General features: G+C 41.0%; 2 protein-coding genes across 5 annotated transcripts in view; one reads left to right on the top strand and one right to left on the bottom strand.

The window, feature by feature from the left end:
• The window catches only part of CMC2 (C-X9-C motif containing 2), a 16,654-nt gene extending 12,632 nt beyond the window's left edge, over positions 1-4,022 (bottom strand). For both annotated transcript variants that reach the window (XR_008391906.1, XM_037145182.2), the window contains exon 1: positions 3,904-4,022. The gene's annotated coding sequence lies outside the window, so the exon portion shown is untranslated. The remainder of the gene's footprint in view (positions 1-3,903) is intronic.
• CENPN (centromere protein N) lies at positions 3,784-25,809 on the top strand. Of its 3 annotated transcripts, none has more exons than XM_053666718.1 (11): positions 3,784-3,795; positions 8,159-8,339; positions 9,583-9,628; positions 11,489-11,548; positions 11,980-12,056; positions 19,197-19,373; positions 20,907-21,008; positions 22,331-22,394; positions 22,878-22,990; positions 24,804-24,930; positions 25,181-25,809. In XM_053666718.1, the coding sequence occupies exons 2-11, from the start codon at positions 8,169-8,171 to the stop codon at positions 25,261-25,263; spliced, it is 1,020 nt and encodes a 339-aa protein (XP_053522693.1). In that variant the 5' UTR covers positions 3,784-3,795; positions 8,159-8,168; the 3' UTR covers positions 25,264-25,809. The 3 variants fall into 3 exon arrangements, with proteins under 3 accessions (XP_053522693.1, XP_053522694.1, XP_037001076.2); XM_037145181.2 differs by lacking the exon at positions 3,784-3,795 and adding an exon at positions 4,206-4,380; XM_053666719.1 differs by lacking the exons at positions 3,784-3,795; positions 19,197-19,373 and adding an exon at positions 4,204-4,380.

The following is a 25,809-nucleotide window of genomic DNA, read 5'->3' as shown; positions in this document are numbered from 1 at the left end:
TAAAAATATACATACATGTTGTATATAAGCATAAATGCATATTTTTGATATGCATTTATGATATACATGACTATAAAACAATGGCATTGTCTTTAGAACACACTTAAATGAGTGCTGATACCTTTCACTAGTCATCTTTAAAAGTCTATTCTAATAACACTATTATAATTCAAAGTAATTATTATGAACTGAAGGAAAGCTAAATATATATTCTAATTCTTTATTTTTTTAATTTCTTCAAAGCCATAAGAATATATCTACATTACTAATGTGCAAAATAATTTGTTAAGCACTATGTGCTAGGCACAAGTCTAATAATCCTTCCAACTATAGGAAGTAACTATAGGAAGTAGGTATCTTTCACATTTCAGTCGAATCATAAGAAATTGCCTTTTTGTATACCAAAATATACATTACCCACATTTTCATGACAAAACTCAGCCACACAGTAAGTGGCAGAGTTACTATATAAGGTAATCTCTCACCACGACAGATTTCCCCCCCATGTTCTTAATAGGAAAAACATACTTTCCCAGTGGTTTGTGAATGAAATTATTTCCCAGAGAGCCTCTGGCTGGCTACAAGTTCAACAGGCACTAATTCTAGACCTAGTTCCCAAAGAAGTCAATGTAATATTGGTATTATCCTATATTATTAGAAATAGAGTGTCTGTCTACACTAAGAAAAAAACAGGACTATACTTATCCTGATCAGCCATATCTGGAATATTCACAATTCGAATATTCCTGGGAAGAGTGCTCAGGAAGTGGTGGCTCTGTCACTAGATTTAAATAAGAAATCACTAATAAAATTGGTAATATTTGCCAGCTTAGGGAAGTCCCCAACAGAGACAGATAAAAGGAACAACTTGGTTAAGTTGGACAAACCATGGATTTGTCGGGAGAAGATATGTTGAAGACAAAAATCGTGGATTCAGCTATTTACAAGTTATACCGCTTTGTTTACTTGATCTGAGACCTAAGTCTCTTCTTTCTCAAAATGGAATTAGCTCTTAACCTATTATCTCTGTGATAGCATGAGGCTTAAAAATAACATGAGAGAGTCTCTGAAACAGTGAACAGTATATGTGACATGTAAAGTATTATTTGTGTATTTGAAATGCTCTGTCACGTAATAGAAAGAGTCAACTGAATTTACTGTGAGGTGTTTCTGGGAACAGGACTGGAAACCAGAGGATGGAAGTTACAGAGGCAGCTGTCATCTCTATGGACCTGTCCAACAACGAAACAGGCCGCTCCGTGAAACTCTCGCTTATCTGTCCAAATGTGCACCTGAGAGACTGGCTATATCACTCAAGGATGCCACAGAGTATACTGTACCACTGCATTCTTAAGTTTCTTCTCAAATCTAAGCTCACAATTAAATGACTTTGAGCTATTTCCAAAATCAAAATTCACATTCATATGATAAACACTTGCTACTGATAGGAATACAGAAACAATTTCGAAAGGACAGTGCCAAGGTACTGTGAACAGAGGCTGCACTGCTGAAACCAAGGTGAAGGGAATATTCATATGTGATAAGCCGTCATTTGTGGGTGTTTACAGTGAGAAAGAGAGGGATAAGTCCAGTATTATTCAGTTAGAAAACAAAAGCTCAGTCCCACTGGCATTTAGAAAACTTCAGAAGGGTTAACTTGTCACAATTACAACACCTCCCTCCCCATGCGAACTTCACCCACTTCCTGAAGTATGCACAAATTGATACCAAAACACTCAGCTGAAACTCTCAAAAAAAAAATGTTCAGCTGTGACAATTTGATGTTTTGATAAGTGGCCAATGGGCCTCTAAAGAGCTATTTTAACTTTTACTAGGGAGTAAGCTGAAAGGGTAGAAGCAGTAGGGTCCTCTCACTGACAATATAAAAATAAGTCTTATTTTATTCACTTTTTTACCTTATCCTACCAAGACTCCCGAGCTAAAATATTCGGAAGATTTCAACCACCAGGTGGCACCATCTCAGAAAATAAATAAACCAAAAGCAAGCAATAAGCAACTTTAATAAAGGGTGTAAGCACTTCAGCAGATCTATAATTACATGGGGGAAAACCCATATTTTAATGCCACTTTTGTTTTCTTTAGAGAGAGTGTGCTACTGTGTTGCTGCACCAGAAATAAATTTACGCTACAGTTGCAAATCCTAATGTCATTTTAAAACAAGCAGAAGACAAGGCCAGAAGTCTCTGAAACCTGTTCTCCAGGAAAAAACCTGTAATAGTTAAAGCTTTCTAAAACAATCTTTTAAAGCCTACATTTCAGAAAGCACCGGAACCAGTAAATTAGTATTTCTCCAACTATCTTAAACTATGCACCACATTCAGCAGAGGTAGCAAACATAGCAGATAACAGGTGACCACCGAAACCTACCCACTTCTACTTACTTACCACAGCTGCAAGGTGACCAAGTCTAAACAGGTGCTCTTAAGTAACAGGTGTGCCCAAAGCACAAACCATGCCCCCTGAGAGCAACCCCTGGGCTTCACGGGGGAGGGCTGTATAGGACTCTAGCTTCCATCACACAGTTTCTTAAGAAATGGGCCAAGTTGTAGCTTTCCCTGAACACTTCATCAGCATTCGCTAGGCGCTTCCAAATCACATGAATTTCGGGGGGAAAAATTAGTCCATACATCTTGAAGAACACACACAGGCTAATGAGAGAATATTCTTGTAAATACACATAGTAAATGCTTACTGAATGTTGAGTTTAGGATTATCATAGAAATGAAAATTGGTTCAGACCTCAACATAGGGTTTTTTTTTAAGTGTGGAGATGAGGTTAATTTTAAATCAGCTAAACAAGTGCAAGAACCTGTATATATAGAAAGGAGTTTCAAAGGATGTCACAACAAAAACCTTTGCCAGCGCAAACTTATTTTTATGCATTTAAAAATTTAAATGAGCCCTGGCTGGTGTAGCTCAGTGGATTGCGCACGGGCCTGCGAACCAGAGGATCCCAGTTCCATTCCCACTCAGGGGCACATGCCTGGGTTGCAGACCGGTTCCCTGCAGGCCAGTTCCCAGCAGGGGATGCACAAAAGGCAACCATACATTGATGTTTCTCTCCCTCTCTCCTTCCCCTCTAAAGATAAATACATAAATAAAATCTTTTAAAAAAATTTAAATGAAGGTTTCCAGAACTCGGATTTCTTAAAGAACCTATTGGGAAATGATAGGCACGGTAATTTTTAAACAGAATAAAAGGAATATGAACGTCTACGCTCCTTGAAAAGTGTACTGACGGGGGATTTTATGAGATTCTCCCTTCACTGAACAAATTGGTGGCAACTTTCACTGCAGCTGAGATGCGCCCTAAAGGGCTCCTATCTTCTGCCTCCAAATTCTAAACTACATAGTCAATAACAATAACCACACCATGTGTTGAGCGCTCACCATGTCAAACACTGGGCTAAGGTCTTCGCTTCCCACAATCGATGCCATGGGTTTATACCATTTTAAAGGAAAGGCAGCCGAGGCTCAGGGAGCAGAAAAGCCCGCCCAAAGTCACAAGGCTCGAGAGCGGCGGGACAGACTGCAGGACAGTGAAACATCTAGGACGAGGCCTGCCCTCAACTACTACCAGGTCCTCAGCAAAAGCCGGAGGGTGGAGAGTTCAGTAGCACCTGTAGCCTCCCTGACAAAATCCCCAGCGCGGAGGCAACTGCCGCCTCGAGGACGCCGCCTTCCCGATATCAACCTCCAAGGGCGAGAGAAAGTCGGGACAGGACGCTGACCGGGGGGGGGGGGCACAAGAGCAGGGGACGAGGGAAGAGACCGGTGAGTGTTCCGCGGGCTCGCCAGGCGCCGCGGTCAGGAGGGCGCTCCTCTGAACCCCCAGACTCCCCCGACTCGGGGCCACCCCAGGAGGGCTGAAGCGATACTCACCAGCGAAGGCTCCTCACCCAAAAGCAGGGTTGCCTGGCCGCCAGGGCCAGAGGAGCTTGAAGTAGGGAACGCACTCCACAGCTGACCTGCTAGGCCGGCCCCCGCCGCTGGCGGCCTCAGAGGCGCAGGCGCCACAGGGCCTGGACGGGCCCATTTTACGCAGGGTGGAGGGGGGAGTGCACGAGCCCATAGAGACACGGCAAAGCCTAAAGAGCAAGCTGAACCAACAAGTCAGATGTCATTGGTGAAAATAACTGATCTAAACAATATTCTCTGCTAATTAGGTGGCATGGAGGCTCACTGAATTTCACTTCTGCAGCTCTTTTCTCGCGACCCCCTACGCTGGAGATAGAGTCCAAAGTTTGCCTTCCCCCCAGTGGGTGGGGCTCGAGGGCGGAGGGAACTGCAATTGGCGGCTTTGAAGGCGCAGCGGGCGGGAACAGCTCCATAGGAGTGATACGGCTGCCGAAGTGAATGGTAAGAAAGGCAGTAGAGACAGGGAATCGTGTTCTGAAGGGGCGGGAGCCTTAAGGAACCCACATCCCAAGCCTCTGGGGTGACTTTTCCGCGACAGCCGCATGTCCCAAGGTGCGGATTGGCGCTTGGTCTCAGCTGGTGGAGGAGGGGCACGGACTATGGTTGAAAGTTAGGGCAGAGAGGCCAGTGATGCTTGGTCGTGACCTCACGTCCGCCCAGGTTGGGGCGGGGACTTGGGTAAGCGTGCGTCGGTGCCCAGCCTTCTCAAATAGTCACGTGATGGGGTGAGCTTGTTTCCGAGTTTTGGATTGCTGTTTTGCCGGGAGTTGGGTGTTTTGATTTTTCAGTTATCCATGGGTTCCGTTCTGTTTACATCCGCGCGGCCTCTCGCGTTCAATTCTTATGCTCCTTATTGCAGCTCTCCAGCGGTGTACCTCTACAGGAAAATTACTTAAAAGGGCTCTCTTGTTTTCATAAGTTTATTCAACAAATATATCTTAACGGCCTTCTGTAGTCCAGGCATTGAGCTCCTATGTACTAGTAAATAAGAAATTAGATAGCGATAGGTCTGGCTGGTGTAGCTCAGTGGATTGAGTGCCGTCCTGCGAACCACAGGATCACGGTTGGATTCCCAGTCGGATTCCCAGTCAGGGCACATGCCTAGGCTGCAGGCCAATTCCTAGCAGGAAACTCATGAGAGGCATCCGTACATTGATATTTCTCTCCTTCTCTCATTCCCTTCCTCTCTAAAGATAAATGAATAAAAAAAAATTTAAAAAGAAATTAGATAATCACAGGGAATTGAGAGTTTATTCGAAAGAGTTTTCGAACTTTGTTGATGACATTGAGTGAGCTCCTTCTACCAAATAGTTTAGAATGGCATTCTACAAGCTACCTAAAATTTAAAATCTTCTCAGGCACTCTAAAATGCAGAATCCAAAGTCCTACTCAGTGATTGCCCCCCAGCCCCAGTTTAAATTGATATGGCCCAGAAAGCTGCATTTTAACAGTCCCACCCCGATCTCTGTTGTTTTTTGATGTTTCTCGGACTGTTGGACCCTAATGCTTCCCAGGTTATCTCCTCAGGCACACTGCTTAAGGAAAGTAATACTTTATTCCACAGGTATTTGTCATGTAGGGGTAGAGCCATGGGTAAGATAAACATAGTTCTTACCCTAGTGGAGCTTGGTAAAATACTGTTAAGCAATGAAGTAATTAAAAAAGCAAGATAAGTTCATATAGTTCTGTAAAGAAAAACAATGAAGGTGGGGAAATAACTTCAGATTGGGTGGTCAGAATAAGTCTCCGTGAGAAGCCATCTGAACTGAGACCTGAATTACAGCAAGAGTTGCCCATGTGAGTATGTGCGGGAAGAATATTCTAGGCAGGGAGAATTGAAGGTAGATGGACCTTGGTGGAGGGATCATTTTGTGTTAGAGGAACTGAAAGGCTAAGATAGCTCAGAAAGCCAAGGATATAGTGGTAGATGGGGACAGAATCAGATACCAAGCAGTGCAGGGCCTCATGAGGATTTCAGTCTTGACTTCAGGGTCATTTTCTTGAGACTGATTCTGTTCTCATGTTCTTTACTCAGATATTTTTCTCTTTCTGCTGCCACTGCATTTCTAAATGACTCCATAGTTCCTCTTTATTTTTGTTTTAACTATTGTAAAGCTTTTATTTGTTTTTCGACAGAGGGAAAGGGAGGGAGAAATAGATGAAGAGAAACATCAATGTGTGGTTGCCTCTCACACACACCCTACTGGGGACTTGGCCCGCAACCCAGGCAATATGCTGTGACTAAGAATCGAACCAGCAACCCTTCGGTTGGCAGGCCAGTGCTCAATCCACTGAGCCATACCAGCCAGGACAGTATCTTTTTAAGATACAGACAATATCCATTTCTTTTTGGAAGTTGTCAGTGCTAATAAATTACGTGCAGTATTCCACAAATACTTAAATGGTAGGCATAAATCACAGTCGGGATCCCTGTAGGGGGATATGCCTCTGCCTTTAGAAATCCTGTAGTTGCCGTGGCAGCTGATGAGATTGACAGACTATTGCTTCTTGTCTTAAACACAGACACCAAGCAAGGTCTGTATGCTCTTTCCTAGAAGATAGGCTGTTAAGGGTGTTTAACATCTGAGGATATCCTACTTAATCTTTGTTTAGAAATCATACTTGCTTGCCTTGTTATGTTCTGTATTTTGAGGGAGAATGAGAGATGTCCATTAGTGTCCTCAGATGAGGTAGTAGAGTTGAGATCAACTGTCACCCTTGGCCTGTAGCTTCTTCCCTGTAAAAAGTAATAAAAGGACTCAGAATCCCCCTACCCTATGCCACACCTTTAAGAGAACCTTATTTATGCTCCAGAAGATCATTACCCTGTCTGTTGCTGAGGGAGCTACACCAGATTTGTGGCAAGACTTTTTGGACAATGAAAGAATCAGGCATGGGACCAGAAAAGTGGTGTGATAGCTTTATATTAATTGGCAATGCGTTAAAGAAGAGACTGTGATCCTCTCCATCTCCAGCTCTCACTGAGTCTTGTAAGCTCATAACTCCAGCTGTTTAGCTTCTCCACTTAGAGTCTAAAAATTAACCTTAAAATTTATATGTTTAAGGCAGAATTCTTGAGCTTTCCTCCACCCCCAGTAGTCTTCCCCATCTCAGGTAATAGCCACTCCATCCTTTCAGTTACCTTGGTATCATCTTTGATTCCTCTCTCTTAACACCTGCATGTAATCCATTGGGAAATTCTGTGGACTTTCTCTTAAAAGTGGATCCAGAATCTGACCTGTTCCCACCATCTCCACTTTGGTCTACCACCACCTCTAACCTACATCATTGAGGTAGCCTCCTAGCTGGCCTCCTGTTTTCTCTCTTCTTCCTAGTCTACATTCTCAGAACAGTAGCCAGATTAAATCCTGGTAGGAAACCTAAGTGAGAGCATATCCTGCCTTTTCTCAAAGACTTCCAGCCACTGGTTTCTGTCAGAGTCAAGGCCAAGATCCTTGCAGTGCCCTCAGGGCCCTTCATGACCTCTGACCCCACCTCCTCTGTGCTCCTCCCTCCAGTCTCTCTGGAGGGCTTCTTCTTCCTTGAAGACCCCAAGGTTTTTGCACTTGCTGTTCCTTCTGCCTGGAAAACTCTTCCAATAGCTAGACATATGGCATACTCCCACGAGGATCAGCTCAGATGCCCACTTCTCTGTGGGGCCTGCTCTCTCCACCTCCTTCCACCTCACTCCCAGCCTGTTCCATTTTTACTAGTACTAGTACTGACACTACTTACTCCATTTTCTCTGCAGCACTTACCACTTTTAATACATTTTGTGACTTCCCTGTTGCCTTCCTCTCCCAAGTAGAAAAGACGCTCCATACTGGCAGGGATTTTTGTCTTTTTGGTTAAAGATGCGTTTAACTTCAGTGCCTACAAAAGTATCTGGCACAAATAAGTGCCCAGGAACTTGTTACATGAATCAGTAAATGAGTTCATGATTTCCATGTCATTGCCATCAAAAGATCAAAGTACTCTAGCCAAGAAAGGAGAGCACTAATTTTTAAAAACTCTAAAACATATTTAAATATACAGCTTAAGGAGAAAATATTAAATTCTCTTGTTGAAATACTTTGCAGATTGCCTGAGAAAAGGTAAAATAAACATGTGGGTGTTTGACCTACAAACCAAAATCTCAGCTAAAAATATGCTGAAAAAATTCACTGGTAAGTTAAATTTTTGTGCTGGTTATTCTTGTGCTGTTTTTGTTTCATTAAAGTGCCAAAGAAATGGATGAAACCGTCGCCGAGTTTGTCAGGAGGACCATCTTGAAAATCCCAATGGCTGAAATGATGACAATCCTACAAGCCTGGGATTTTTTATCTGAAAATCAGCTGCAGAACATAAATTTCCGGAAGAGAAAGGAATCTGTTGTTCATGACTTGGTTCTTCTTTGTGAGGTAACAATGTTAAAAATGATTAACCTTGAACATCATGCTACTCTCCTTGGTGTTTTTCTTTCCTTAGTTCAGATGAGATTTAAAGCAGCTGCTAAACTGTGAAGTGATGAGACCATGTAACACTGGTGGGAAAGACATTACTTTTTAGTTGGCTTTTCAGCTTACTAAAACTGCTTACAAATCATTAAGGAAAATGTGAATATCATGGGAGAGAAACACACAATCAATACAATTAATACAAGTTGAAGCAATGAGCAGTCTTTTTAAACCTATCAGATTGTCAAAGATGAAAAGATAATAATACTCAGATGTGTTGGTCAGGTTGTGCAGAAAGAGACACTCTTTCACATGTATTTATTTACTCATTTGCTTTTTGTTTTAAAGTGGTTTCAGACTTTCAGAAAAAATGCTGTTACAAAGAATTCCCGTATTCCGGTATACCCTTACATTTAGATAAACACACTTTATGACCCAGCAATTTCACTTCTGAAAATTCATGTGGATACAGTCATTAAAAATAAATATATAAGTAAGTATATAATTGAAAAACATTATATATGTAGTTATTAATATGTAAAGATTTATATATAAAGACAACTAGCATTGTTTAAAAAACAAAAAAATTGCAAACAACTGTACATAGAAGTTTATCAATCACTGATACATGCACATAACAAAATATTCTTCAGCCATTAAAAAGAATAAACTAGATCTTTGTGTACACTGAGAGAAACTACATGCCATGCATACATACAAATGTATACGTATAGAAGAGTGGTTCTCAGCTGGGATGATTCTGTCTTCCAGAGACAGTGTGTGCAAACATTTTTCGTTGTCAGAACTGTGGGGAGGAGGGCGCTACTGGCTTCCTGCGGATGGAGGCCAGGAAACTCCTTAGCCTCCTGCGACAGCTCTCCGAACGCAGACTTGTCATCATGTCAGTAGTGCCTAATTAAGAAACCTGTTGTAGGGGAAGTCCAGAAGTTTGATTAAAAACACAAAACAAAAAGTTAAAAGTGATAAATGAGGAGTAGATTGTGGGAGGACAGTTGCGAGTGCCTGTACTGAAATAGGAATCAACAGGTGTATTTGTTACTTAACAGGAGAGCGTAGGTCAGAGACAGGTTGTCAGGAAGGTGTCGAGAGGGTGCTCTCAGTCTGTAAGCAATTCTAAAATGTGCTGGAAATGGGGTAGAACCAAACCTGTAGCCATATTTACTGAATATTTTACTTTCTCTTTTAGGAGAAGCGTGCAAGTGTCAATGATGCTGCCGTTTTAGACATCATTTGTAAGTTTTGGTGATTTGTATTTACATTTAACCAATCCAGTTTCATCAGAGAGGCAATTTTGTATGTAAGGGCTCTGATTCTACAATCAAGTTGATCTGGTGTGTAAAATCCTAACTCCGTCACTTACTAGTCTTGTGTCCTTTGCCAAGACACATTGCCTTCCTAGGCCTCAGACTTCTACTAAGTAAAGTGGAATAATAGTAGCACCGTTAATATAATAATATTATAATAATATAGCACAGGATCATTATGAGGGTTAAGTGAAATAAGGCTTGAAAAGCTCTGAGCACAGTAACTGGCATATAATAAGCACATAGTAAATATCTGTTAAGATTTGTATTATTAACAGAATTGAAAATACGTTTCTGAAAATTTGGGCTTACGATAGTGCATCTTGTAAGGAATGTAAAGATTAAAAGTGGACTTTGAAGGCAGTATGGTCTGGGGGAGTGAGTGGGAGAAGCACGCATGGCTTCAGGGTCTATAGGAGCAACTGAAAGGAAGATGGAGTCCTTACTAAGATAGGGGACACTAGAGGCAGACCACAGTCGTCACAAAGACCACAGATTAATCTAGGACGTATTCTATTTGAGGAAATGCCTTCATGCGTATTTAAGTCCTTGCCACTTGTCTTGAACTTCTGCATGATGTTTAATGGAATCATCAACAACAAAATATTTTAGTTTCTATTATTACAACAGCCTTATTCAGAGATCAATTAGCAAGCCATCTTAACTCTGAAACACAGAACCAAGAGGAGAATACCAGAAAGGAACAAAAACCCTTTGGATGCTGTCTCTTGGGCAGGCATCGCATTGTGTCGGGTTACATCCATTTCAGACAAAATTTAGGTAATGAAGAATTGTCAGACCATTGCCTTAAGTGGAGTGAGGGCGGAGGTGGGGACACCAAGGCACCAAATAAAGGGAAAAAAAGATTAAATTGTAGAAAGGACAAGAAAGTACAAAAAGCATAGCAAGTTGGTACCCTTCAGTGTTGGGGCCAACAGCCCCTTTTTATGGGGTGCAGGGCACCTTGGTCCTAGGTGCAAAGACACAGGGATGCAGACAGAGGTCAGTGCAGGGACAGAGTCTGTCCAGGATGATAATGTGGTGGGATTAAACTTAATAACGTCCTAGGTCCATTTTTACCCCAAGACACCCTTAAGTTTATAACTCCTGAAAGGTGTCTCCTGTGTCATAGATTCATACGTTCATTCATTTATTCATCAACTATATACAGAGCACTCATTTCATGCCAGCCAGTGTCTAGACACTGGGAATACAGCAGTGAAACAAGACAAAGTCCTGTGTGTCTCAGGATTCTGGCTGGGAAGACAAGGACTATATAAATGACCATTTAAACATTCGATGTAATGTCAGGTAGTGAAGGAAACTAAAGCAAGGTGGGGTGGGAGTGAATTTGGGTAGGAGGATCAGGGTAGGCCATGACGTAGAGCCTAGATGAGGTGCGAGAATGAAGTCCGCACTGAGCCAGGAGAAGATTGCTCCAGACAAAGGAACACCCGGCCAGTGCGTATGCCAGATACGGGAGCACATTATCCCTGGCCTGCTCAGTTAATGCAGCGTTCTGTGTTCTGCGTAGAAAGAGAATGAATGATCTGACTTGAAAGTACATGCTAGAGCTCTACTAGATTGAGTAGTTCTTTATGACGTGTTTTGTTTGTCTGGAGTAAATTTAATCCATGTAAACTTTATGTTTTGAATAAAAATGCATAGCCTAATTTGTAAATTACTGTTAGTTTCTCCACCTTCATGTTATTAAATATATATATTCATAAACACATTACTTAAAAGTTCCTTGATAGAATAGTAATAAGTTCTCCCTCCGCCTCTCAGATACTCAGTTTCATCGGCACCAGAAAGTTTGGGATGTTTTTCAGATGACTAAAGAACCAGGTAACATTTTCCCTTTTACTTTCATTTTGTTTCTTAATTTAATCACCTCACCCCAAGCCCTGTCCCGTGCCAGTCCCATGGCCCACCCTGCGCTGCCACAACAGGATGAGGGGGCAGAGGCTGCCACGCCAACTGTCCCACCCCGCTTCCTCCACACTTTCTCTTTTAAAGTGAACATTTGTACTGGATATTTTGGCAATTTAAAAATGAATAGCAGTATGTTCCTCTTAAGTATCTTTTCTTTCAAGACAAGGTAATTATTATTCATTTATGGGAAAATGAACAATATATTTAGCAATGTTATGTCAGAATACCAGCAGCACTCGTGTGATTTGAACTTCAAGGTTATACAAATGCTCACCTCAGGATCTTTGTAAATGCACTTACTGAACACAGTGTAGTGCCCTTAATTTTTCTTTTCACTTTGACAGGTGGAGATATTGACCTTTTTGATATGAGACAATTCAAAAGTTCATTTAAGAAAATTCTTCAAAGAGCATTAAAAAATGTAAGAACAAAATCTTTCTGAATTTCCATGAAATCCAATTTCATGGCATTTGTGCACTTAAAATTTGCTATTTTTTTTAATTTGTAAGGATTTCAATGGGTAATATTCTGTACTATTCTAGTCCATAACAATGACAAACTTTATTATGAAAACTTTCCTCCTCCCTCACTTCTCAATTCAAGGGCAAACACTTCTTTCTCAAGAGTAACCCCATCCAACAGACCTCTCTGCAAGGATGGAAATGTTGTCTACTGCACTGTCCAGTACCCTAGCTAATAGCCACTTGTGGCTACTGAGCACTTGAAATGTGGCTAGTGTCACTGAGGAACTAAAATGTTGATCCAATTTAACTGCAACAGATTTGAGTCGAATAGCCATGGATGCCTAGTGGCTCCTGTGGTGGTCATTGCGGCTCGAGTGCACCCGAAGAATCTTACTACCACTCCATTCCCACAAGCACCACCTTATTACCTTGTGATCCTTCTTTCTAACAACCTCTCCTACTTCATTGTCTTGTCCTTCCACCTTAGTCCACCTTAGTCCTCCTTAGTCCTCCTTACATATAAAGACTTGCCAACAAATCCGTCTCATTCACCACACTGTGTGCGTCCTCCCTAGAATGGGAGCGTTCCCTCTTTTTTCATACACAAATTCCTTGGTCTGTCTTTGCCTCTCCTTACCTCATCCTTCGTAACTTCTGTCATTCTTTCTGTGCATCCACTTGTCACTGAGCTTACTCTTCTCCCCCTTTCTTATAATGACTCTTCTTGTGTACTTGGCATCCATCTCCTATCCTGCATCCTCATAGGACCTGGGTACTTGGTTTTTCTCGAGTCTTTCACATTCTCAGTCTCCTCTACTGATACCTACCCTACCACTTATAAACATGCCCAAGTCTCAGTAAAAGCACACCCACTCTCCATGCTCATCATTAAGCATAAAACACTTGGAGGCAAATATTTCTTGCTCCTGTGATGTCCCTCATGTACAGGTAACCCTTCACTACCTCCCCTCCCCCTTTCTCCAGCAGGAGCACTGACCTGAGTGAGAGCAGCTGTCTGCAGGCTCACCTACTCTAGTCTGTTGCTCCAGGGCCCAGCTCTGCCCCTGCAAGGGAGGCTACCCAGAGTGATCCTGCCAGCGGCCACATGGGCAACTTGTCCGACTCGGGGGTTTTATTGTCCAGAGGGCCACTTGCCTGCAGATATGAGCCAGTCACTAGTTCCTTGGTAGTATGAGTTATATGTTGGTCTCTACCTGCCCGCTCTTTTGCCTCACTTCTTAGTAGTTCAGAAGGGTAGAGAAGAGGGGTGTTATTTATTGCTCCTCTTCAAAGACTTCCCCAAAAAGACTTTTTGAAAGGGTACTCCAATCTTGCTGGCTTTATGCATAAGTCCCTTGCATTCTGGCTGGTGCCCTCACTGCCAGGTTGAAACAGTTTTTATGGGCCGTGGCTCTCACAGTGTGATCTTGGGATCAACAGAATCAGCATCACCTGGGAACCGGTTAGACATGCAGATACTTGGGCCACATCCTAGACCTACTGAATCAGACACTGGGCTGGGGGGCGGGGAGGTGAGCCCAAGCCCTCGAGGTGATGCTGATGCCCAGTCAAGTTTGAGAACCTCCCCGTTGAAGGGTGCCAGTGATACTTATCACAGAATCCCGTGGCCTGTTCTCTTTCAGTAGTCGTGCTGATTGCAAATACCAGGTGAGCTGCACCCGATTTTAACCCCTCTCCAATTATTAACTCATTGCATCCTCCTAGTGAGGCGAGTTGGGTCACACAGCTGAAAACAGCAGAACCAGGGTTTAAACCTAGGCAGGTGGCTTCCAGGCCATGCTCTTCACATCTACACTGGGCAGGTTCTCTCGGCTTTTTTTCTGCCAGGTGCCAGATGCTGGGGCTAGAAAGATGCACAGCAACCCTGACAGTGTGGCTTAGTTGGTTTGGGTGTCTTCCCATAAAGCAGAGTCACTGGTTCAATTCCCGGTCAGTGTATCTCTTTCTACATCCCATCCCCCTCTAAAAATAAATTTTAAAGCAGTTTTTGAAAAAAGATGCACAACATCCATTTTTGTGCTCAAGGTCACATACACACTTGGCAGTCAAACCCTGTTCTTGTACCTCTGTCTTCTGGTTGTCCTCTACACATCCTAAACTGCTCCTGTACTGTCTCCATGACTAACTCCTTTCCTTTCTCTCTGCCCTTCACTGGAGCATCCCACGAGTGCTGCACTCAGCCCTCCACCAAAGAAGCTAAGCTACAGGAATTTCCTTTGGTGGAGGATGAAAGGGAGAGAGGAATAGACTCATTAATGATTTCAGAAGCTAATAACTTATCCCAACACTATTTGTTTACTAATTCAGCTTTTCCCATGGGCGTTACCCTCACTGGAACCTTCAGATTCATTTGTACTTCTAGAGCCGTGTTCCTCTACTCCTTGGTGTGTTCCTCCTTGTGACCCCGGATCCAGTGCCTGCCTCTCGGGTGACATCAGCTGTCCTCTACACTCCAGCCAAACTGAACTAATCTTTGAGTTCTTGAACTTACCATAGGCTGTTTCCTGTGGTTGGAACAGCCTCCACCACCTGGAATGGCCTCATTCCTCCCCATCCCTCTTACCCCCACTTCAATGGTGCTCCCTCGGGCGCTTCCCTGGCTGGACTGGTTGTCCCCGGCCTGTGCTACCTTCACCAGCTCTTCCCATTTTCTGGTTTAACTGTCAGTTTCCCTCCCAGCCTGCAGGCCCCGTGAGAGCAGAAGTCATCTTGCTCCCCACTGACCCAGGCAAGGGCTCAACAAATGCTGGGGAACAAACGAATTGGGCGCATTCTTTGCAAACTCCCCCATTCCTTTCATCACTGCAGTTTTTTAAATATTTTAATAACCACTGAGGCAAGTCCACGCTGCCTGTATCCCAGATTACTCTTCTTTATCAACAACATCCCGACCATCCTTCAAGATGAATCTTAGAATCATTTTATCAGATTTAGAAAACAAAATCTTCAGCAGTGGGGCTTCATTTAATTTATAAGTTAATTTAAGAATTGTGAGCCAAAGGGAAGATGTGACTCTCCCTTTCTTCCTCTTTTATGAATAAGTACTTTTTATACCTTGTTTCTAAATTAACTTGGATTATATTATTTGAAAAATATTCTTACCATGAAATTAAAATTTTTTTAGAGATGAAAGGAGAGTCCCATGTGGGTGTGGCATACACAGGCGCTTTTGGGGCTTTTTTGGCGGGGGATTGTTGTTGTTTTTAAACAAAGCCTCATTGGCACGGAGCCCCTGGCCAAGTCTCTGTAAATGTTGTGCATTTATGGTCTGGACCCTTCTGGAACCAGCCTTTTTATGAAGCTGAACGGGACTGGCTAACCCATTTTGAAAACCACTCTTGGCAGCGTTCCCACACTACTTTACCCCAAACAAGAAACCTCCTAGAGAGCTTCTCTGGGCTCCAGTTCAGAGTTTATCCGCTTTCTTCCTTTTCAGCGCCCTCGCCTCACTCAGTGCCTCTTTTACACACCAGGAACTCGTGTTCTCTGACCCCCATGCCTCTTGCCCCTACCATTCAAGGAGAAGAATCTGAAACACGTTTCCTCCTACTCTAATGCCCTTGTATTCAGTTGTTAGCTTTCTTCTTTTTATCACTGCCGCATTCCAAAAGCTTTTGCCCCCTGAGTGAATTTCAGGAAGACTAGCAGGGGAGGCCAGGGGAACTGGAACAGTTCATAATGGGACATATCTGTCCTGTGTGAAAGGCCCGCTAGAGAGCGGCGTGCTGTGTGCACTGTAGGTTTTAGAAGATCTTCTAAACGTATCTGCCGATGTATCTTCTCTATCCAAAGGTCCCCTTCTCAAACTGGTCAGCGTATCCTAACCCCTTTTCTCAAATGACAGGACTCCCAGCTCATCTTCACTTTCCTCCTCATGACATAACCAGTGATGGATAACCCCACTTTCTCAAAGGCTGGCGGTGGTGATGTCACGCCAAGTAGCGTACTCGGGATTGAAGAGTGACCCGCCTGCTGCTCTAAGACAGGCATCTTAACCTTTTCTGTGCCGAGGGGCCCCTTTAGCCATTAATGAAGCTCACGGACTGCCACAACTGTAATGTGATTCTTAAAAATTTAGGATTTCTATGGACAACAATGTAACTGGTCCTAAAACTACTGTTTTGTTACCTACCATTACAATTGAAGGAGGTGATGAATTTCTGTTAGAAATTAGGGCAAATAAAGATACAATTTTTCCCCCTACCAAGTTCATAGATACCCACCCTGAATTCTAACTATGGACTTCAGGTTAAGAACTCCTACCCTAGAATCAATTGGGTAGAGAAGCTGGTGTGAGAAGGTTCCCTCCTCTCACAGGGAACCTAACTGGGGAGCGTTAGGTTAGACCCTGAAGTTCAGGGATCCAGTGCAGAGCCTTTGAGAGGAGGGCGGGGGTGGGCGGGTTGGTAAAACTATTAAGAATACAAAGTTCTTGGAAAATTTACAAAGAAGAGACAAATGAAAAAAACGTTTCTATTATAAAAACCATTTACCTTTTTATGCCAGTATATCATGTATCAGACTGTCATGAATAGTCTGTCAAGTATGTGGCAATTCTACGTGTTAGAAGGTTCATTTGATTCTCACACTAACCTTTTTTAACATCTTCAGTAGCTTGCCAGTGGTAGTCAGTAACCGACAGTCCCAGGGGTGTCCAACTTTGGCGTCTCTGGGCCGCACTGGAAGAAGAAGAGGTGTCTTGGCCACACATGAAATACACAAACACTAACCAAAGCAAACAAAAACTCATAATGTTTTGTTTACTCAGACAAAAGTAAATCTCATTTACTTTGCACTAAGTAAATCTGCGGTTTTGTGTTGGGCCTCGTTCACAGCCGTCCTGGGGCCTGCCCTGGAGGGTACGGTCCCAGGTTAGCCAGACCACTTAGGAACCTGGTGGGATTAGTCACCCAGGTAAGCTTGAACATTACTAATCTTAAGCTATTGTTAGTGAAAAATGCTTTATCCCGGCTATTGCAGGATGATATCTATTAAGATTGTTTCTTTGGAAAATAATAAAAGTCTATTTGGGCCCCACCTCTTCAGGTATCTATTTTACTCTAAAAATGTGAGCTGAAACACCTGGCTGCCAGCTGGGCCAGGATTAGACTGACGCTGGGGACACCCTTTTCTCCCAGCCCATTGATTTTTTTTTTTAACCTCTTTGGGGATCATAGACCCTTAAGAAAATTTTGGTAAGTGATCCAGAACCTCTCTCCAGAAAAGCGTACACTTAGACATGTACACCTGACTGCTTCCAGTTCAGGGAGGTCACAGGCCTCGTTAAGCCGTTAAGCCCCTCCATGAACCCTCACTTATAAGATTCTCATTCTGGCCTAGAGAGACTACTTGAATGTGTTGAGTGCTACCAGTTTTCTCCCTCTAATTAAAGTGTGCCCTCTATGCTGTATTCAGTCTTGATTTTACAGGTGTTTGCTTTAGTAACTCGACTCAAAGATGCTAATCAGAATGAGACTTAATCTTCCATTCAGGGCAGTAGTGGTCCCTCTGTTGGGGCCAACCTCTGTACTGCTCACTCAGGGAAAGCCAGGCAGCTCTGCACCTTCCATACCCAGGACTAGGGAGGGTTCCTTATATGATGCACCGAGGGAATTTGGAAAAGCAGCCAAATAGAGTGGGCAGAGTCAAAGAAACTGCCTTCTTAACGCCAGCAGCCACATTACAACCTGCTTTACTGGAGTAAGATTCGAGAGGGAGGAAGTAAAGAGACATGGGCCAGCCAAGTACACCTGTCTCAAGTGCCTCCTTTGCAGGGCCCGAACTCTAAGGGGGAGTTACTAATCTAAGGGTAGGCTACTGAATTCCAGACGAGCTGGTAATCATATTTAAAACTTTAGAAAGGTTTCCATTTTATCCATGAAATGGAAACCAAGTAGAATTTCCTATATTCTGACCACATAACTTTCCTTTAAAGTAATTTTTAGCATCTTAGCTAAATTTATAAAAGCACTAGGATTAGTATATTTTTAAACTTATTACTACATAGAAGTGCTACTATTAACTTTTATAGGGCACACTACTAAAAAGGCTCCATTTTTTATTGAATTTATTGGGGTGACATTTAATACAAGTGTGTAGGTTTCAGGTGTACAGTTCTATATTACATCACCTGTATATTGTGTGTTCACCAAGTCAAGTCTCCTTCCATCACCATTTATCCCCCTTTACCCTCTTCTCCGTCTCCCCACCCCCTTTTCCTCTGGTAATCACCATTGTGCCTATGAGTTTTTGTTTTGTTTTTTTTGTTGTTGTTTTTTGCGCTTAATTCTTTCACCTCCAAAAAGGCTCCATTTAAAACCTTATTATATGAAATGTTAAAGGGACTTATCTAAGAAAAAAAAGTTAAAGAAACATGAACAGTGAAAGGACAACAAACTCACAGTTATTAACCACACCTAAAACAAAAGCAAACTAAAAGGACAGCTAGATCAGGAGTGGAAACATAGAAATGAAGATCTCAAGGAGGGTTAGCAACAGGGGAGTGGGAGGAGGAGAAGGGGGGAGAAGGTACAGAAAATAAGTAGCATAGACAGTAGATAGAAAATAGATGGAGGGGCAAGAATAGCATGGGAAATATAGAATCTAAAGGAATTGAGTCACATGGTCATAAACTAAAGGGGGGGTAATGGTGGGGATGGGGGGGTAGGGTGGAGGGGAATGAAGGGGGGAATAGAACAACTGTAACAGCATTATCAATAAAAAAATTTAAAAAAAAATAAAACAAGTATGTCATGTATAAGGCTGCCTTACTCATAAACTCTTACAGGTAGAGGAACACAGTTTGTCCAGATGAGCCCAAGAAACTATTAAAAACTTGGTATCATACCCCGATTGTAGATTTAAATTTTTTTCTTCCAGAAGACTTTGCAGGACATAACATGTCTATAAAACAACCACAGAATATTTTCTCAAAGATTCCCAAAGCAGTGTAATGAAAAGCAAGAGAAAAGGCTACGTGGGAGATTGCAATGTCATCTTTCCCCCTTAGAAAGCATGTGTTCTTTCTTGGTGCCACGAGATTTTTAACTAGGAAACTTAATTTTTTTTTTAATAAGGTATCAGTCACCTTCAGAGATGCTGAGGAGAATGCAATATGGATTCGAATTGCCTGGGGAACACAGTATAGGAAGCCGAACCAGTACAAACCTACTTACGTGGTGTATTATCCCCAGACTCCATACGCCTTCATTTCTTCCTCGCAGCTGAGGAGCAGTATTCCCCTTCTGGGCCAGGTATGGAACCAGTCACAACAGCTACAAAATTGTATTATCCTGTCTCAGAAGTCTGTGTAGGTTTAAGCATTGTATATAAAAGTGCCACATGTAGTTCCTGACTTCCTAAAAAAAGCAAGTGTGGTTCTTCGGCAGATGGGAAAGCAGTGTGAGCATTAGTTCGGAGCTCTTCATTATCATCTTTAAATTTAGAAATAGTACAAATTTAATGTAAAAATTGAACCAACACAGAAGTCTCTAAAGACCAACAGTTAAGTCTTTTAAAACTTCATACCCTTCTTCCCAGTCCCATTTACCCAAGATAACTATTGTTAACAGTTTATTTCCTTTCAGATGTTTTATTACAAAACCAGAGTTGTACTTAGCATCTGTCATTTGCTTTTTTAACATTTCCACATGGTTCCATGTGATATACATCATTACTTTTTTGTGATTGCATAATTTGCCTATTAATGAACATTATTTTCATTTGTAATCATTTTCCCCACATTCTGTACACAAGAAGACTGCTTTAACATAAAAAGGAGCCTCTATTCAGAGCCTGCTTCTTGTTATGACTCTGGCTTCCTAGCATCTTTCCCCAGAATAAGCCATCCCTGCATAGGCCTGGTGACTGCTGCTACTTCTATTCTCTGTTAATATTCACAACTATAATGGCACCTCAGCTGGTTCCAGAGCTTTCATTTCAGCTGGTTGTAGGTGAGCAGCTCCACCATCCTGGCTGCATTATCTCTAGTGCTAAGTGGACTGTGCACCCCAGGGTTCTGGATTCGAGAGCTATAGGGTCCCAGTGGACAGAGTTGGTTGTCATTTACATTCCTTGGCTGTTTACTGGAATGACTGCAGCTTGCTTCTACTTCCCTTTAACACTTACCTCTGCTTCTTTATGTTTGGGATCTCTTCCTCCGTGATTTATAGCAGTCATTCATCCACTTACAGCCAGCTGAATCCACCCTGCAACAACTGGCTTAAGCATTACACCAAAAGCTAATGTTTATTTTCGTTGTGTATCTTAAGGCAAACTTATCTCTACCCTCCAGTCCAGGTAAATATCTTACCTTACTAATTCTGTTTCAGCCTTCTAATTTGTTTCCCCAGATCATGGGAAGCTTTTATAAATTGCACTTAATATGGTTTTTTTCTTCAGTAGTGTTCTAAAGCATATATATTTGCCTTTTTGTGTGTCGGTATTGTTGTAGTATTAGATGACTGGTAGTCTAAAATGGTAACATTTGAGTATTCATTGTTTACTTCTAGGTCTGAACTTATTATAATTCCTAATTTTAAGTAGGATCACATTGTCTAAAAATGGTACAAAAGAGTTTGTATTTCTGATTAGTTTAATGCCATAAGGCCTTTTTTTAAAATTGAGTAACAGAACATGAGATTACATTTTTCTCATTTTTCTGCATTTCTTTTCCCTCTTAAATAGAAACTATTCATTTACTGCAATTCCTAATTTTACTTTGATAACTATTATAAATACAAGTATAGACATAGTAATCTTAATAGTCTTATAACTTTCACTTCAAGGCATTGACAATTGCTAGCAAATACCATCGGATTGTGAAAATGGACTTCAGAAGCCGATATCTGGACTCTCTTAAGGCTATTGTTTTTGAGCAGTATAATCAGGTGAGCTGATCAGTGACATTCTTTCAGGTTAAGTCTCCTTTCTCTCTTTACCTGTGAGTTAGAGGCCACCGAGCAGGTGGGAAAGTCCACCTCCAATAAAAGGAGATCCCTTCAGGTATTACTGAAGTAGAGAAAGCTCTCCGTTGGTTAACATGAAGGGAAACAAAATGATGCTGTAGATCCCAGTTTCCAGATCAGCTACTCTAATTAGAATTTCTTTCCTTTTTAGAATAACTCAACACTGCCTTTTCAGACTAATTACATTGTTCTATTGTGCAAGAGAGAAGCAGAATTTTTGTCCCATCAGTCAATCAGGTGATACAGGGGTTAGAAGTAAAGGAAAAAGTATTGGTTTATTAAGTTCCAATTTATTTATCTATTCAAATTATTTAAATGTATTGTTTCCCTTTACTGATAAGAACAGATCTGGCCTTACAGGCTCAGGGTTATTTCCTCCTGTGCATGACACCTGTGTGCTCGTATGTTCAGACTCCAGTGGGTGAATACTAACGCTCTGTGTGTAAATTTGAGCCCTTACGTATATTATACAGGGTGGGGCAAAAGTAGGTTTACAGTTGTTTGTATGAAAAATGATACAGTAATAAGTAATAGCAAGAATATACTGTGTTTCATGTACTCACAATTATAAACCTACTTGGGCCCCACCCTGTATTTACGTATTTCACCTGTTCTAGGCAGAAAGAAGCGATGGCTCTCTGCAAGCCACTCTTTAAGGAAACACTAACATTAAGAAGTCAGATGACTTTTCTCCCATAACAGCTCCCGGCACCCTCACATCAAATTCGTATCAACTGTTGTGCTCTGACAATAGTATTTCTAGGAAAAGTCACATAATCAAACACTTAACTATAAAAACAGTGGCCTTGGTGGCGGAAGGTCAGAGAAGGGATTTGAGAAATTCAGACTTTTGGTAGGAAAGTTATTTTTCCAAAAGAAATCTCGGTGAGTTAACTCACTGGGGTTATGAAGACATAGCTATAAAGTTGAAACATCACATCACAAATACAGCCTTGATTTTTGTAGCTTTTGTCCTCACCACCTGTTTCTTCCAGATGCTTTTTTATGATAAAAGGTCAGAGCCCCCCAGGCAAAACAGCCATGTTGCTGGCTCCAGCAGTCTCGGCAGTTCCCTGTTCTAGGAGAAGTGCTCAGCTCAGCCAGATGTGACCTCAAATCTCTTCATTTTGAGAAATATAAAGATAAATTTTGACATACTTTTGTGTACTAACACCAATTAGTAGCTGTGCTTCAGGGTGTGAAAATTAGGAAAACATTCACTTTCTTCTTTTTTTTTCCCCTAGATCTTTGAAACTCACTACTCGACTACACCTCTACAAGAAGGAAGCCTTGGGCTAGATATAAATAGTATGTGTGTTTTAAAATAAAAACTGAAATTTGGAAGTACACTTTTAAAATGATAGTCAAATGAAATGGTACAGCCATTATGAACTAAACATTTTTATGACTTTCCAATGATGTAGAAACTGCTGTTGATTTCATTCATGTTAAGTAAAGATAAAAAAATTGTGTGTTATAATCCCAGTTGTAAAAATATACCTATTTGTAGTCACTGAAAAGAAAGGGTTAGGTAGAAATATATTAAAATGTTAACAGTACCTATTTCTGGTGTGTTAGAATTGTGGGTGGTTTTTCTTTTCTTTTTTATCAGCCTGTACTTTCCAGTTTTTCTACAGTAAGAAATTATTATAATCAAGAGAAGAAACAGTAAAGGTTGAACATTATCTCTAAACTTTACAAGCAAGTTAAAAGCTTAGGAATGAAAGTAGGATACTTTCAGGATGCAATAGATTTCTAACAGATGTTTTATTTGAAATCTGCCATCTATAGTGGATTCAAGGATCATTCATGAAAACAGAATAGAAAAGGACAGAGTCCAAAGAATTACTCAAGAAATTTTTGGAGACTATCCTCAACCAAGACTAGAATTTGCACAATATAAGGTAGGATGTTGCTATAAATTATCTACAGTTATCATTGTTTTTTTAAAAGAACAAAAACTTTAAGTGGAAAATGGTTCTAAGAAACTGTTTCATACTCATTTGTCACTTCAATTCCATATAATAAATTTATGACTTCTCTATCACATTTAGTAAGTTCCTCTACCAGTAAAGAAGAAAGACCCTTGGAAATTTTTAATTTGTCTTTTCATTTCATCTTTCATATTAATTCAGTTATGTAAAACTGGCTGTGATCTGTATTTTTGAGGGGAAAAAATTATAGTCTACATCTTTCTAGCCCATCTACACTTAGAACAATACATACAACATAGTGGGTGCTTATAAAGACTTGTTGATCAGTCAGCCCTAGTCAAGTAGCTCAGTCGGTTAGAGCATTGTCCCCATACATCAAAATTGCCAGTTCAATCCCCAATCATAGCAGACACAAGAAGCAACCAGTGAATGTATAAATAAGTGGAACAACAAATCAATGTTTCTCTCACTCAAATCAATAAATAAAGTATTGGTTTTTTTATTACTAATCAAAATATTTAAGAACTTGTACATGATTGACTAAAAAAATTTTAAATTGTACCAAAGGCTATTCAATGAAAGGCAGTTTCTTTCTCACTCCTTGATACAGTCCCTTAGGCAACGATTAATGGTTCGCTAATCTTCCAGAGGTAGTCTGTGCACACGTGGGGTGTTTGTCTATATTTTTTCCTTTTAAAAGCAGAAATGGTACCATATGATAGTTGCTGATTTGCATCTTGCTTTTTTTTTTTGCTTCATATATCTAGTTTATAATAACAGTATAAAAAAGTATATAAAATCTTTAATGACCTAGTATACAAACTTTACATTTGCCCTTAAATATCTGCTAGTTTATTTTTATAATTTTTGTGCCTATACTATTTGCAAGCAGTATGTGTCAGTAGTCTTTACTTTTTTTTTTTAATCCTCACCTAAGAACACGCTTATTGATTTTAAAGAGAGAGGAAGGGAGGGGGAGGGAGGGAGGGAGAGAAACATTGATGTGAGAAAGAAACATCAATCAGTTGCCTTTTGCACACACCCCAAATGGAGATGAACCCACTACCTAGGCATGTGCCTGGACAGGGAATTGAACCTGGTACCTTTCAGTTTACAGAACAAAGCTCAACCAACCAAACACTGGGCAGGGCCAATTGTCTTTACTATTAATAAAAAGCCAATTTGGATAGAATTTTAAAAAGCTTGTTGAATAAAAGAGTGAATAAATAAGCCATTTATATGTAGCCTAGTTGGTATCATACGAAGAAAAAACCAGTAGCCTTGTTAGTATTGTAAACCTAGCTCATTCTAGAAGTGTGCCACTGGCCACCAGGAAGGCCAGGGTGGAGGACAAGCCAATTGCCACCATAAAAGAATTCAAATCATGATCATCCTAATCTGATACCCATGATCACAGCACTCTCCTCCCCCTAAAACCCACCAATAAAATTCTTTCGGCCCAGTGCCCCTACAGCTATAGGCCACACTTGAAATCTACCGTTAATCTGCTCACTTAGGCCTAATGCTTATTTGAACAACACACTGAAGTCTCCCTCTCTCTCTGCCCTCCCCCCCTCAAATTAATGTCTCCCCCATTAATCCCTATATTTTTTTATGATAAGAATGAATGAAATGCACAATCCAAGTGTTTTATTTTGCCATTCTAACTGATACATTTTAATAGTCATTTATAAATATACCTATTTGTAGTCACTGAAAAGAAAGGGTTAGGTAGAAATATATTAAAATGTTAACAGTACCTATTTCTGTGTGTTGTTGACAGCTTGAAACGAAATTCAAAAGTGACTTAAATAGGGGCATCTTGGCTGAAAGAAAAGAACCCCTCCGGTGCCTAGTAAAGTTCTCTAGCCCAAATCTTCTGGAAGCATTGAAATCCTTGGCACCAGCAGGTAAGTTGTTTATTTTGCAAGCTAGAAGAATGAATTACACAGTACATTCAAATCTCTCTTTGCTGACTAATTACCTGGGAGCTTTCTCATGGCCAGTCTGCTATCCTGTCACGCTCTATTATTACATTTTCTGCTTCTGCATTTAATGGGGGTCCATGATCCACACTGTAATCTTGCCCATTTTTAAACTGATTCAAATCTTTACACCATGATTATTTTCATTTTCTCTTTTTCTTTTTTTTAATTTCAGGTATTGCAGATGCACCACTTTCTCCATTGCTCACTTGCATACCCAAAAAGAGAATGAATTATTTTAAAATCAAAGATAAATAAGATGTAAATGGTTTTGTAAACATCACACCTCCCTGACGATATTGCATACACGTTTCACTTCATAGCTAGCTGAATAGCTTCTGTCTAAACACTTGTGTTTTAGATATGAACCCTTAATACTGACAGTTTAGAAATGTTCAGTATAATGGTTGGGAATAACTCATTCCTCTTCCACTGTGTGCTCCCCTCTCCCCCATATTCTGCAAAGCGCAGCAGTTGTGGGCCTAGAATAAGCGACAAGGTGTCTTTTTTCTCACCTCTGTCTCTCCTCAATCGTAGAGAGGTCTGGTTCCAAGTGCTTGTTTTCAGGAATTTTCCCTTAACCCTTGGATTACATAAAGGAGCACCAAGAAACTACCAAGCTCAAAACTTTCTAGGATAATCAGACTTGGGTCCATTAAGTTATTATTGCAGGAGACAGCATATCAGATGATTCAGTTATATAAAATAATGGTTTCATTGTAAATATGCTTTTTATAATCTATTTTCTCATACGTTGACATTCAAACTGACCAATTTTATACTGATTTGTGAATAAAGATATTT

The sequence above is a fragment of the Artibeus jamaicensis genome, unplaced genomic scaffold (assembly GCF_021234435.1).
Source record: "Artibeus jamaicensis isolate MK-2021 breed Jamaican fruit bat unplaced genomic scaffold, CSHL_Jam_final contig_464, whole genome shotgun sequence".
Taxonomy (NCBI): Eukaryota; Metazoa; Chordata; class Mammalia; order Chiroptera; family Phyllostomidae; genus Artibeus; species Artibeus jamaicensis.
The sequence above is the reverse complement of the archived record's forward strand: the minus strand, read 5'-3'. Positions and strand labels throughout refer to the sequence as shown.

Coding starts and splice junctions, on each gene's coding strand:
- CENPN (XM_053666718.1), top strand. CDS start 8,169: ATGGATGAAACCGTCGCCGAGTTTGTCAGGAGGACCATCTTGAAAATC. Junction 11,549..11,979: donor TCAGATGACTAAAGAACCAG/GTAACATTTTCC, acceptor TCACTTTGACAG/GTGGAGATATTGACCTTTTT. Junction 21,009..22,330: donor TTTTTGAGCAGTATAATCAG/GTGAGCTGATCA, acceptor TTTTTCCCCTAG/ATCTTTGAAACTCACTACTC.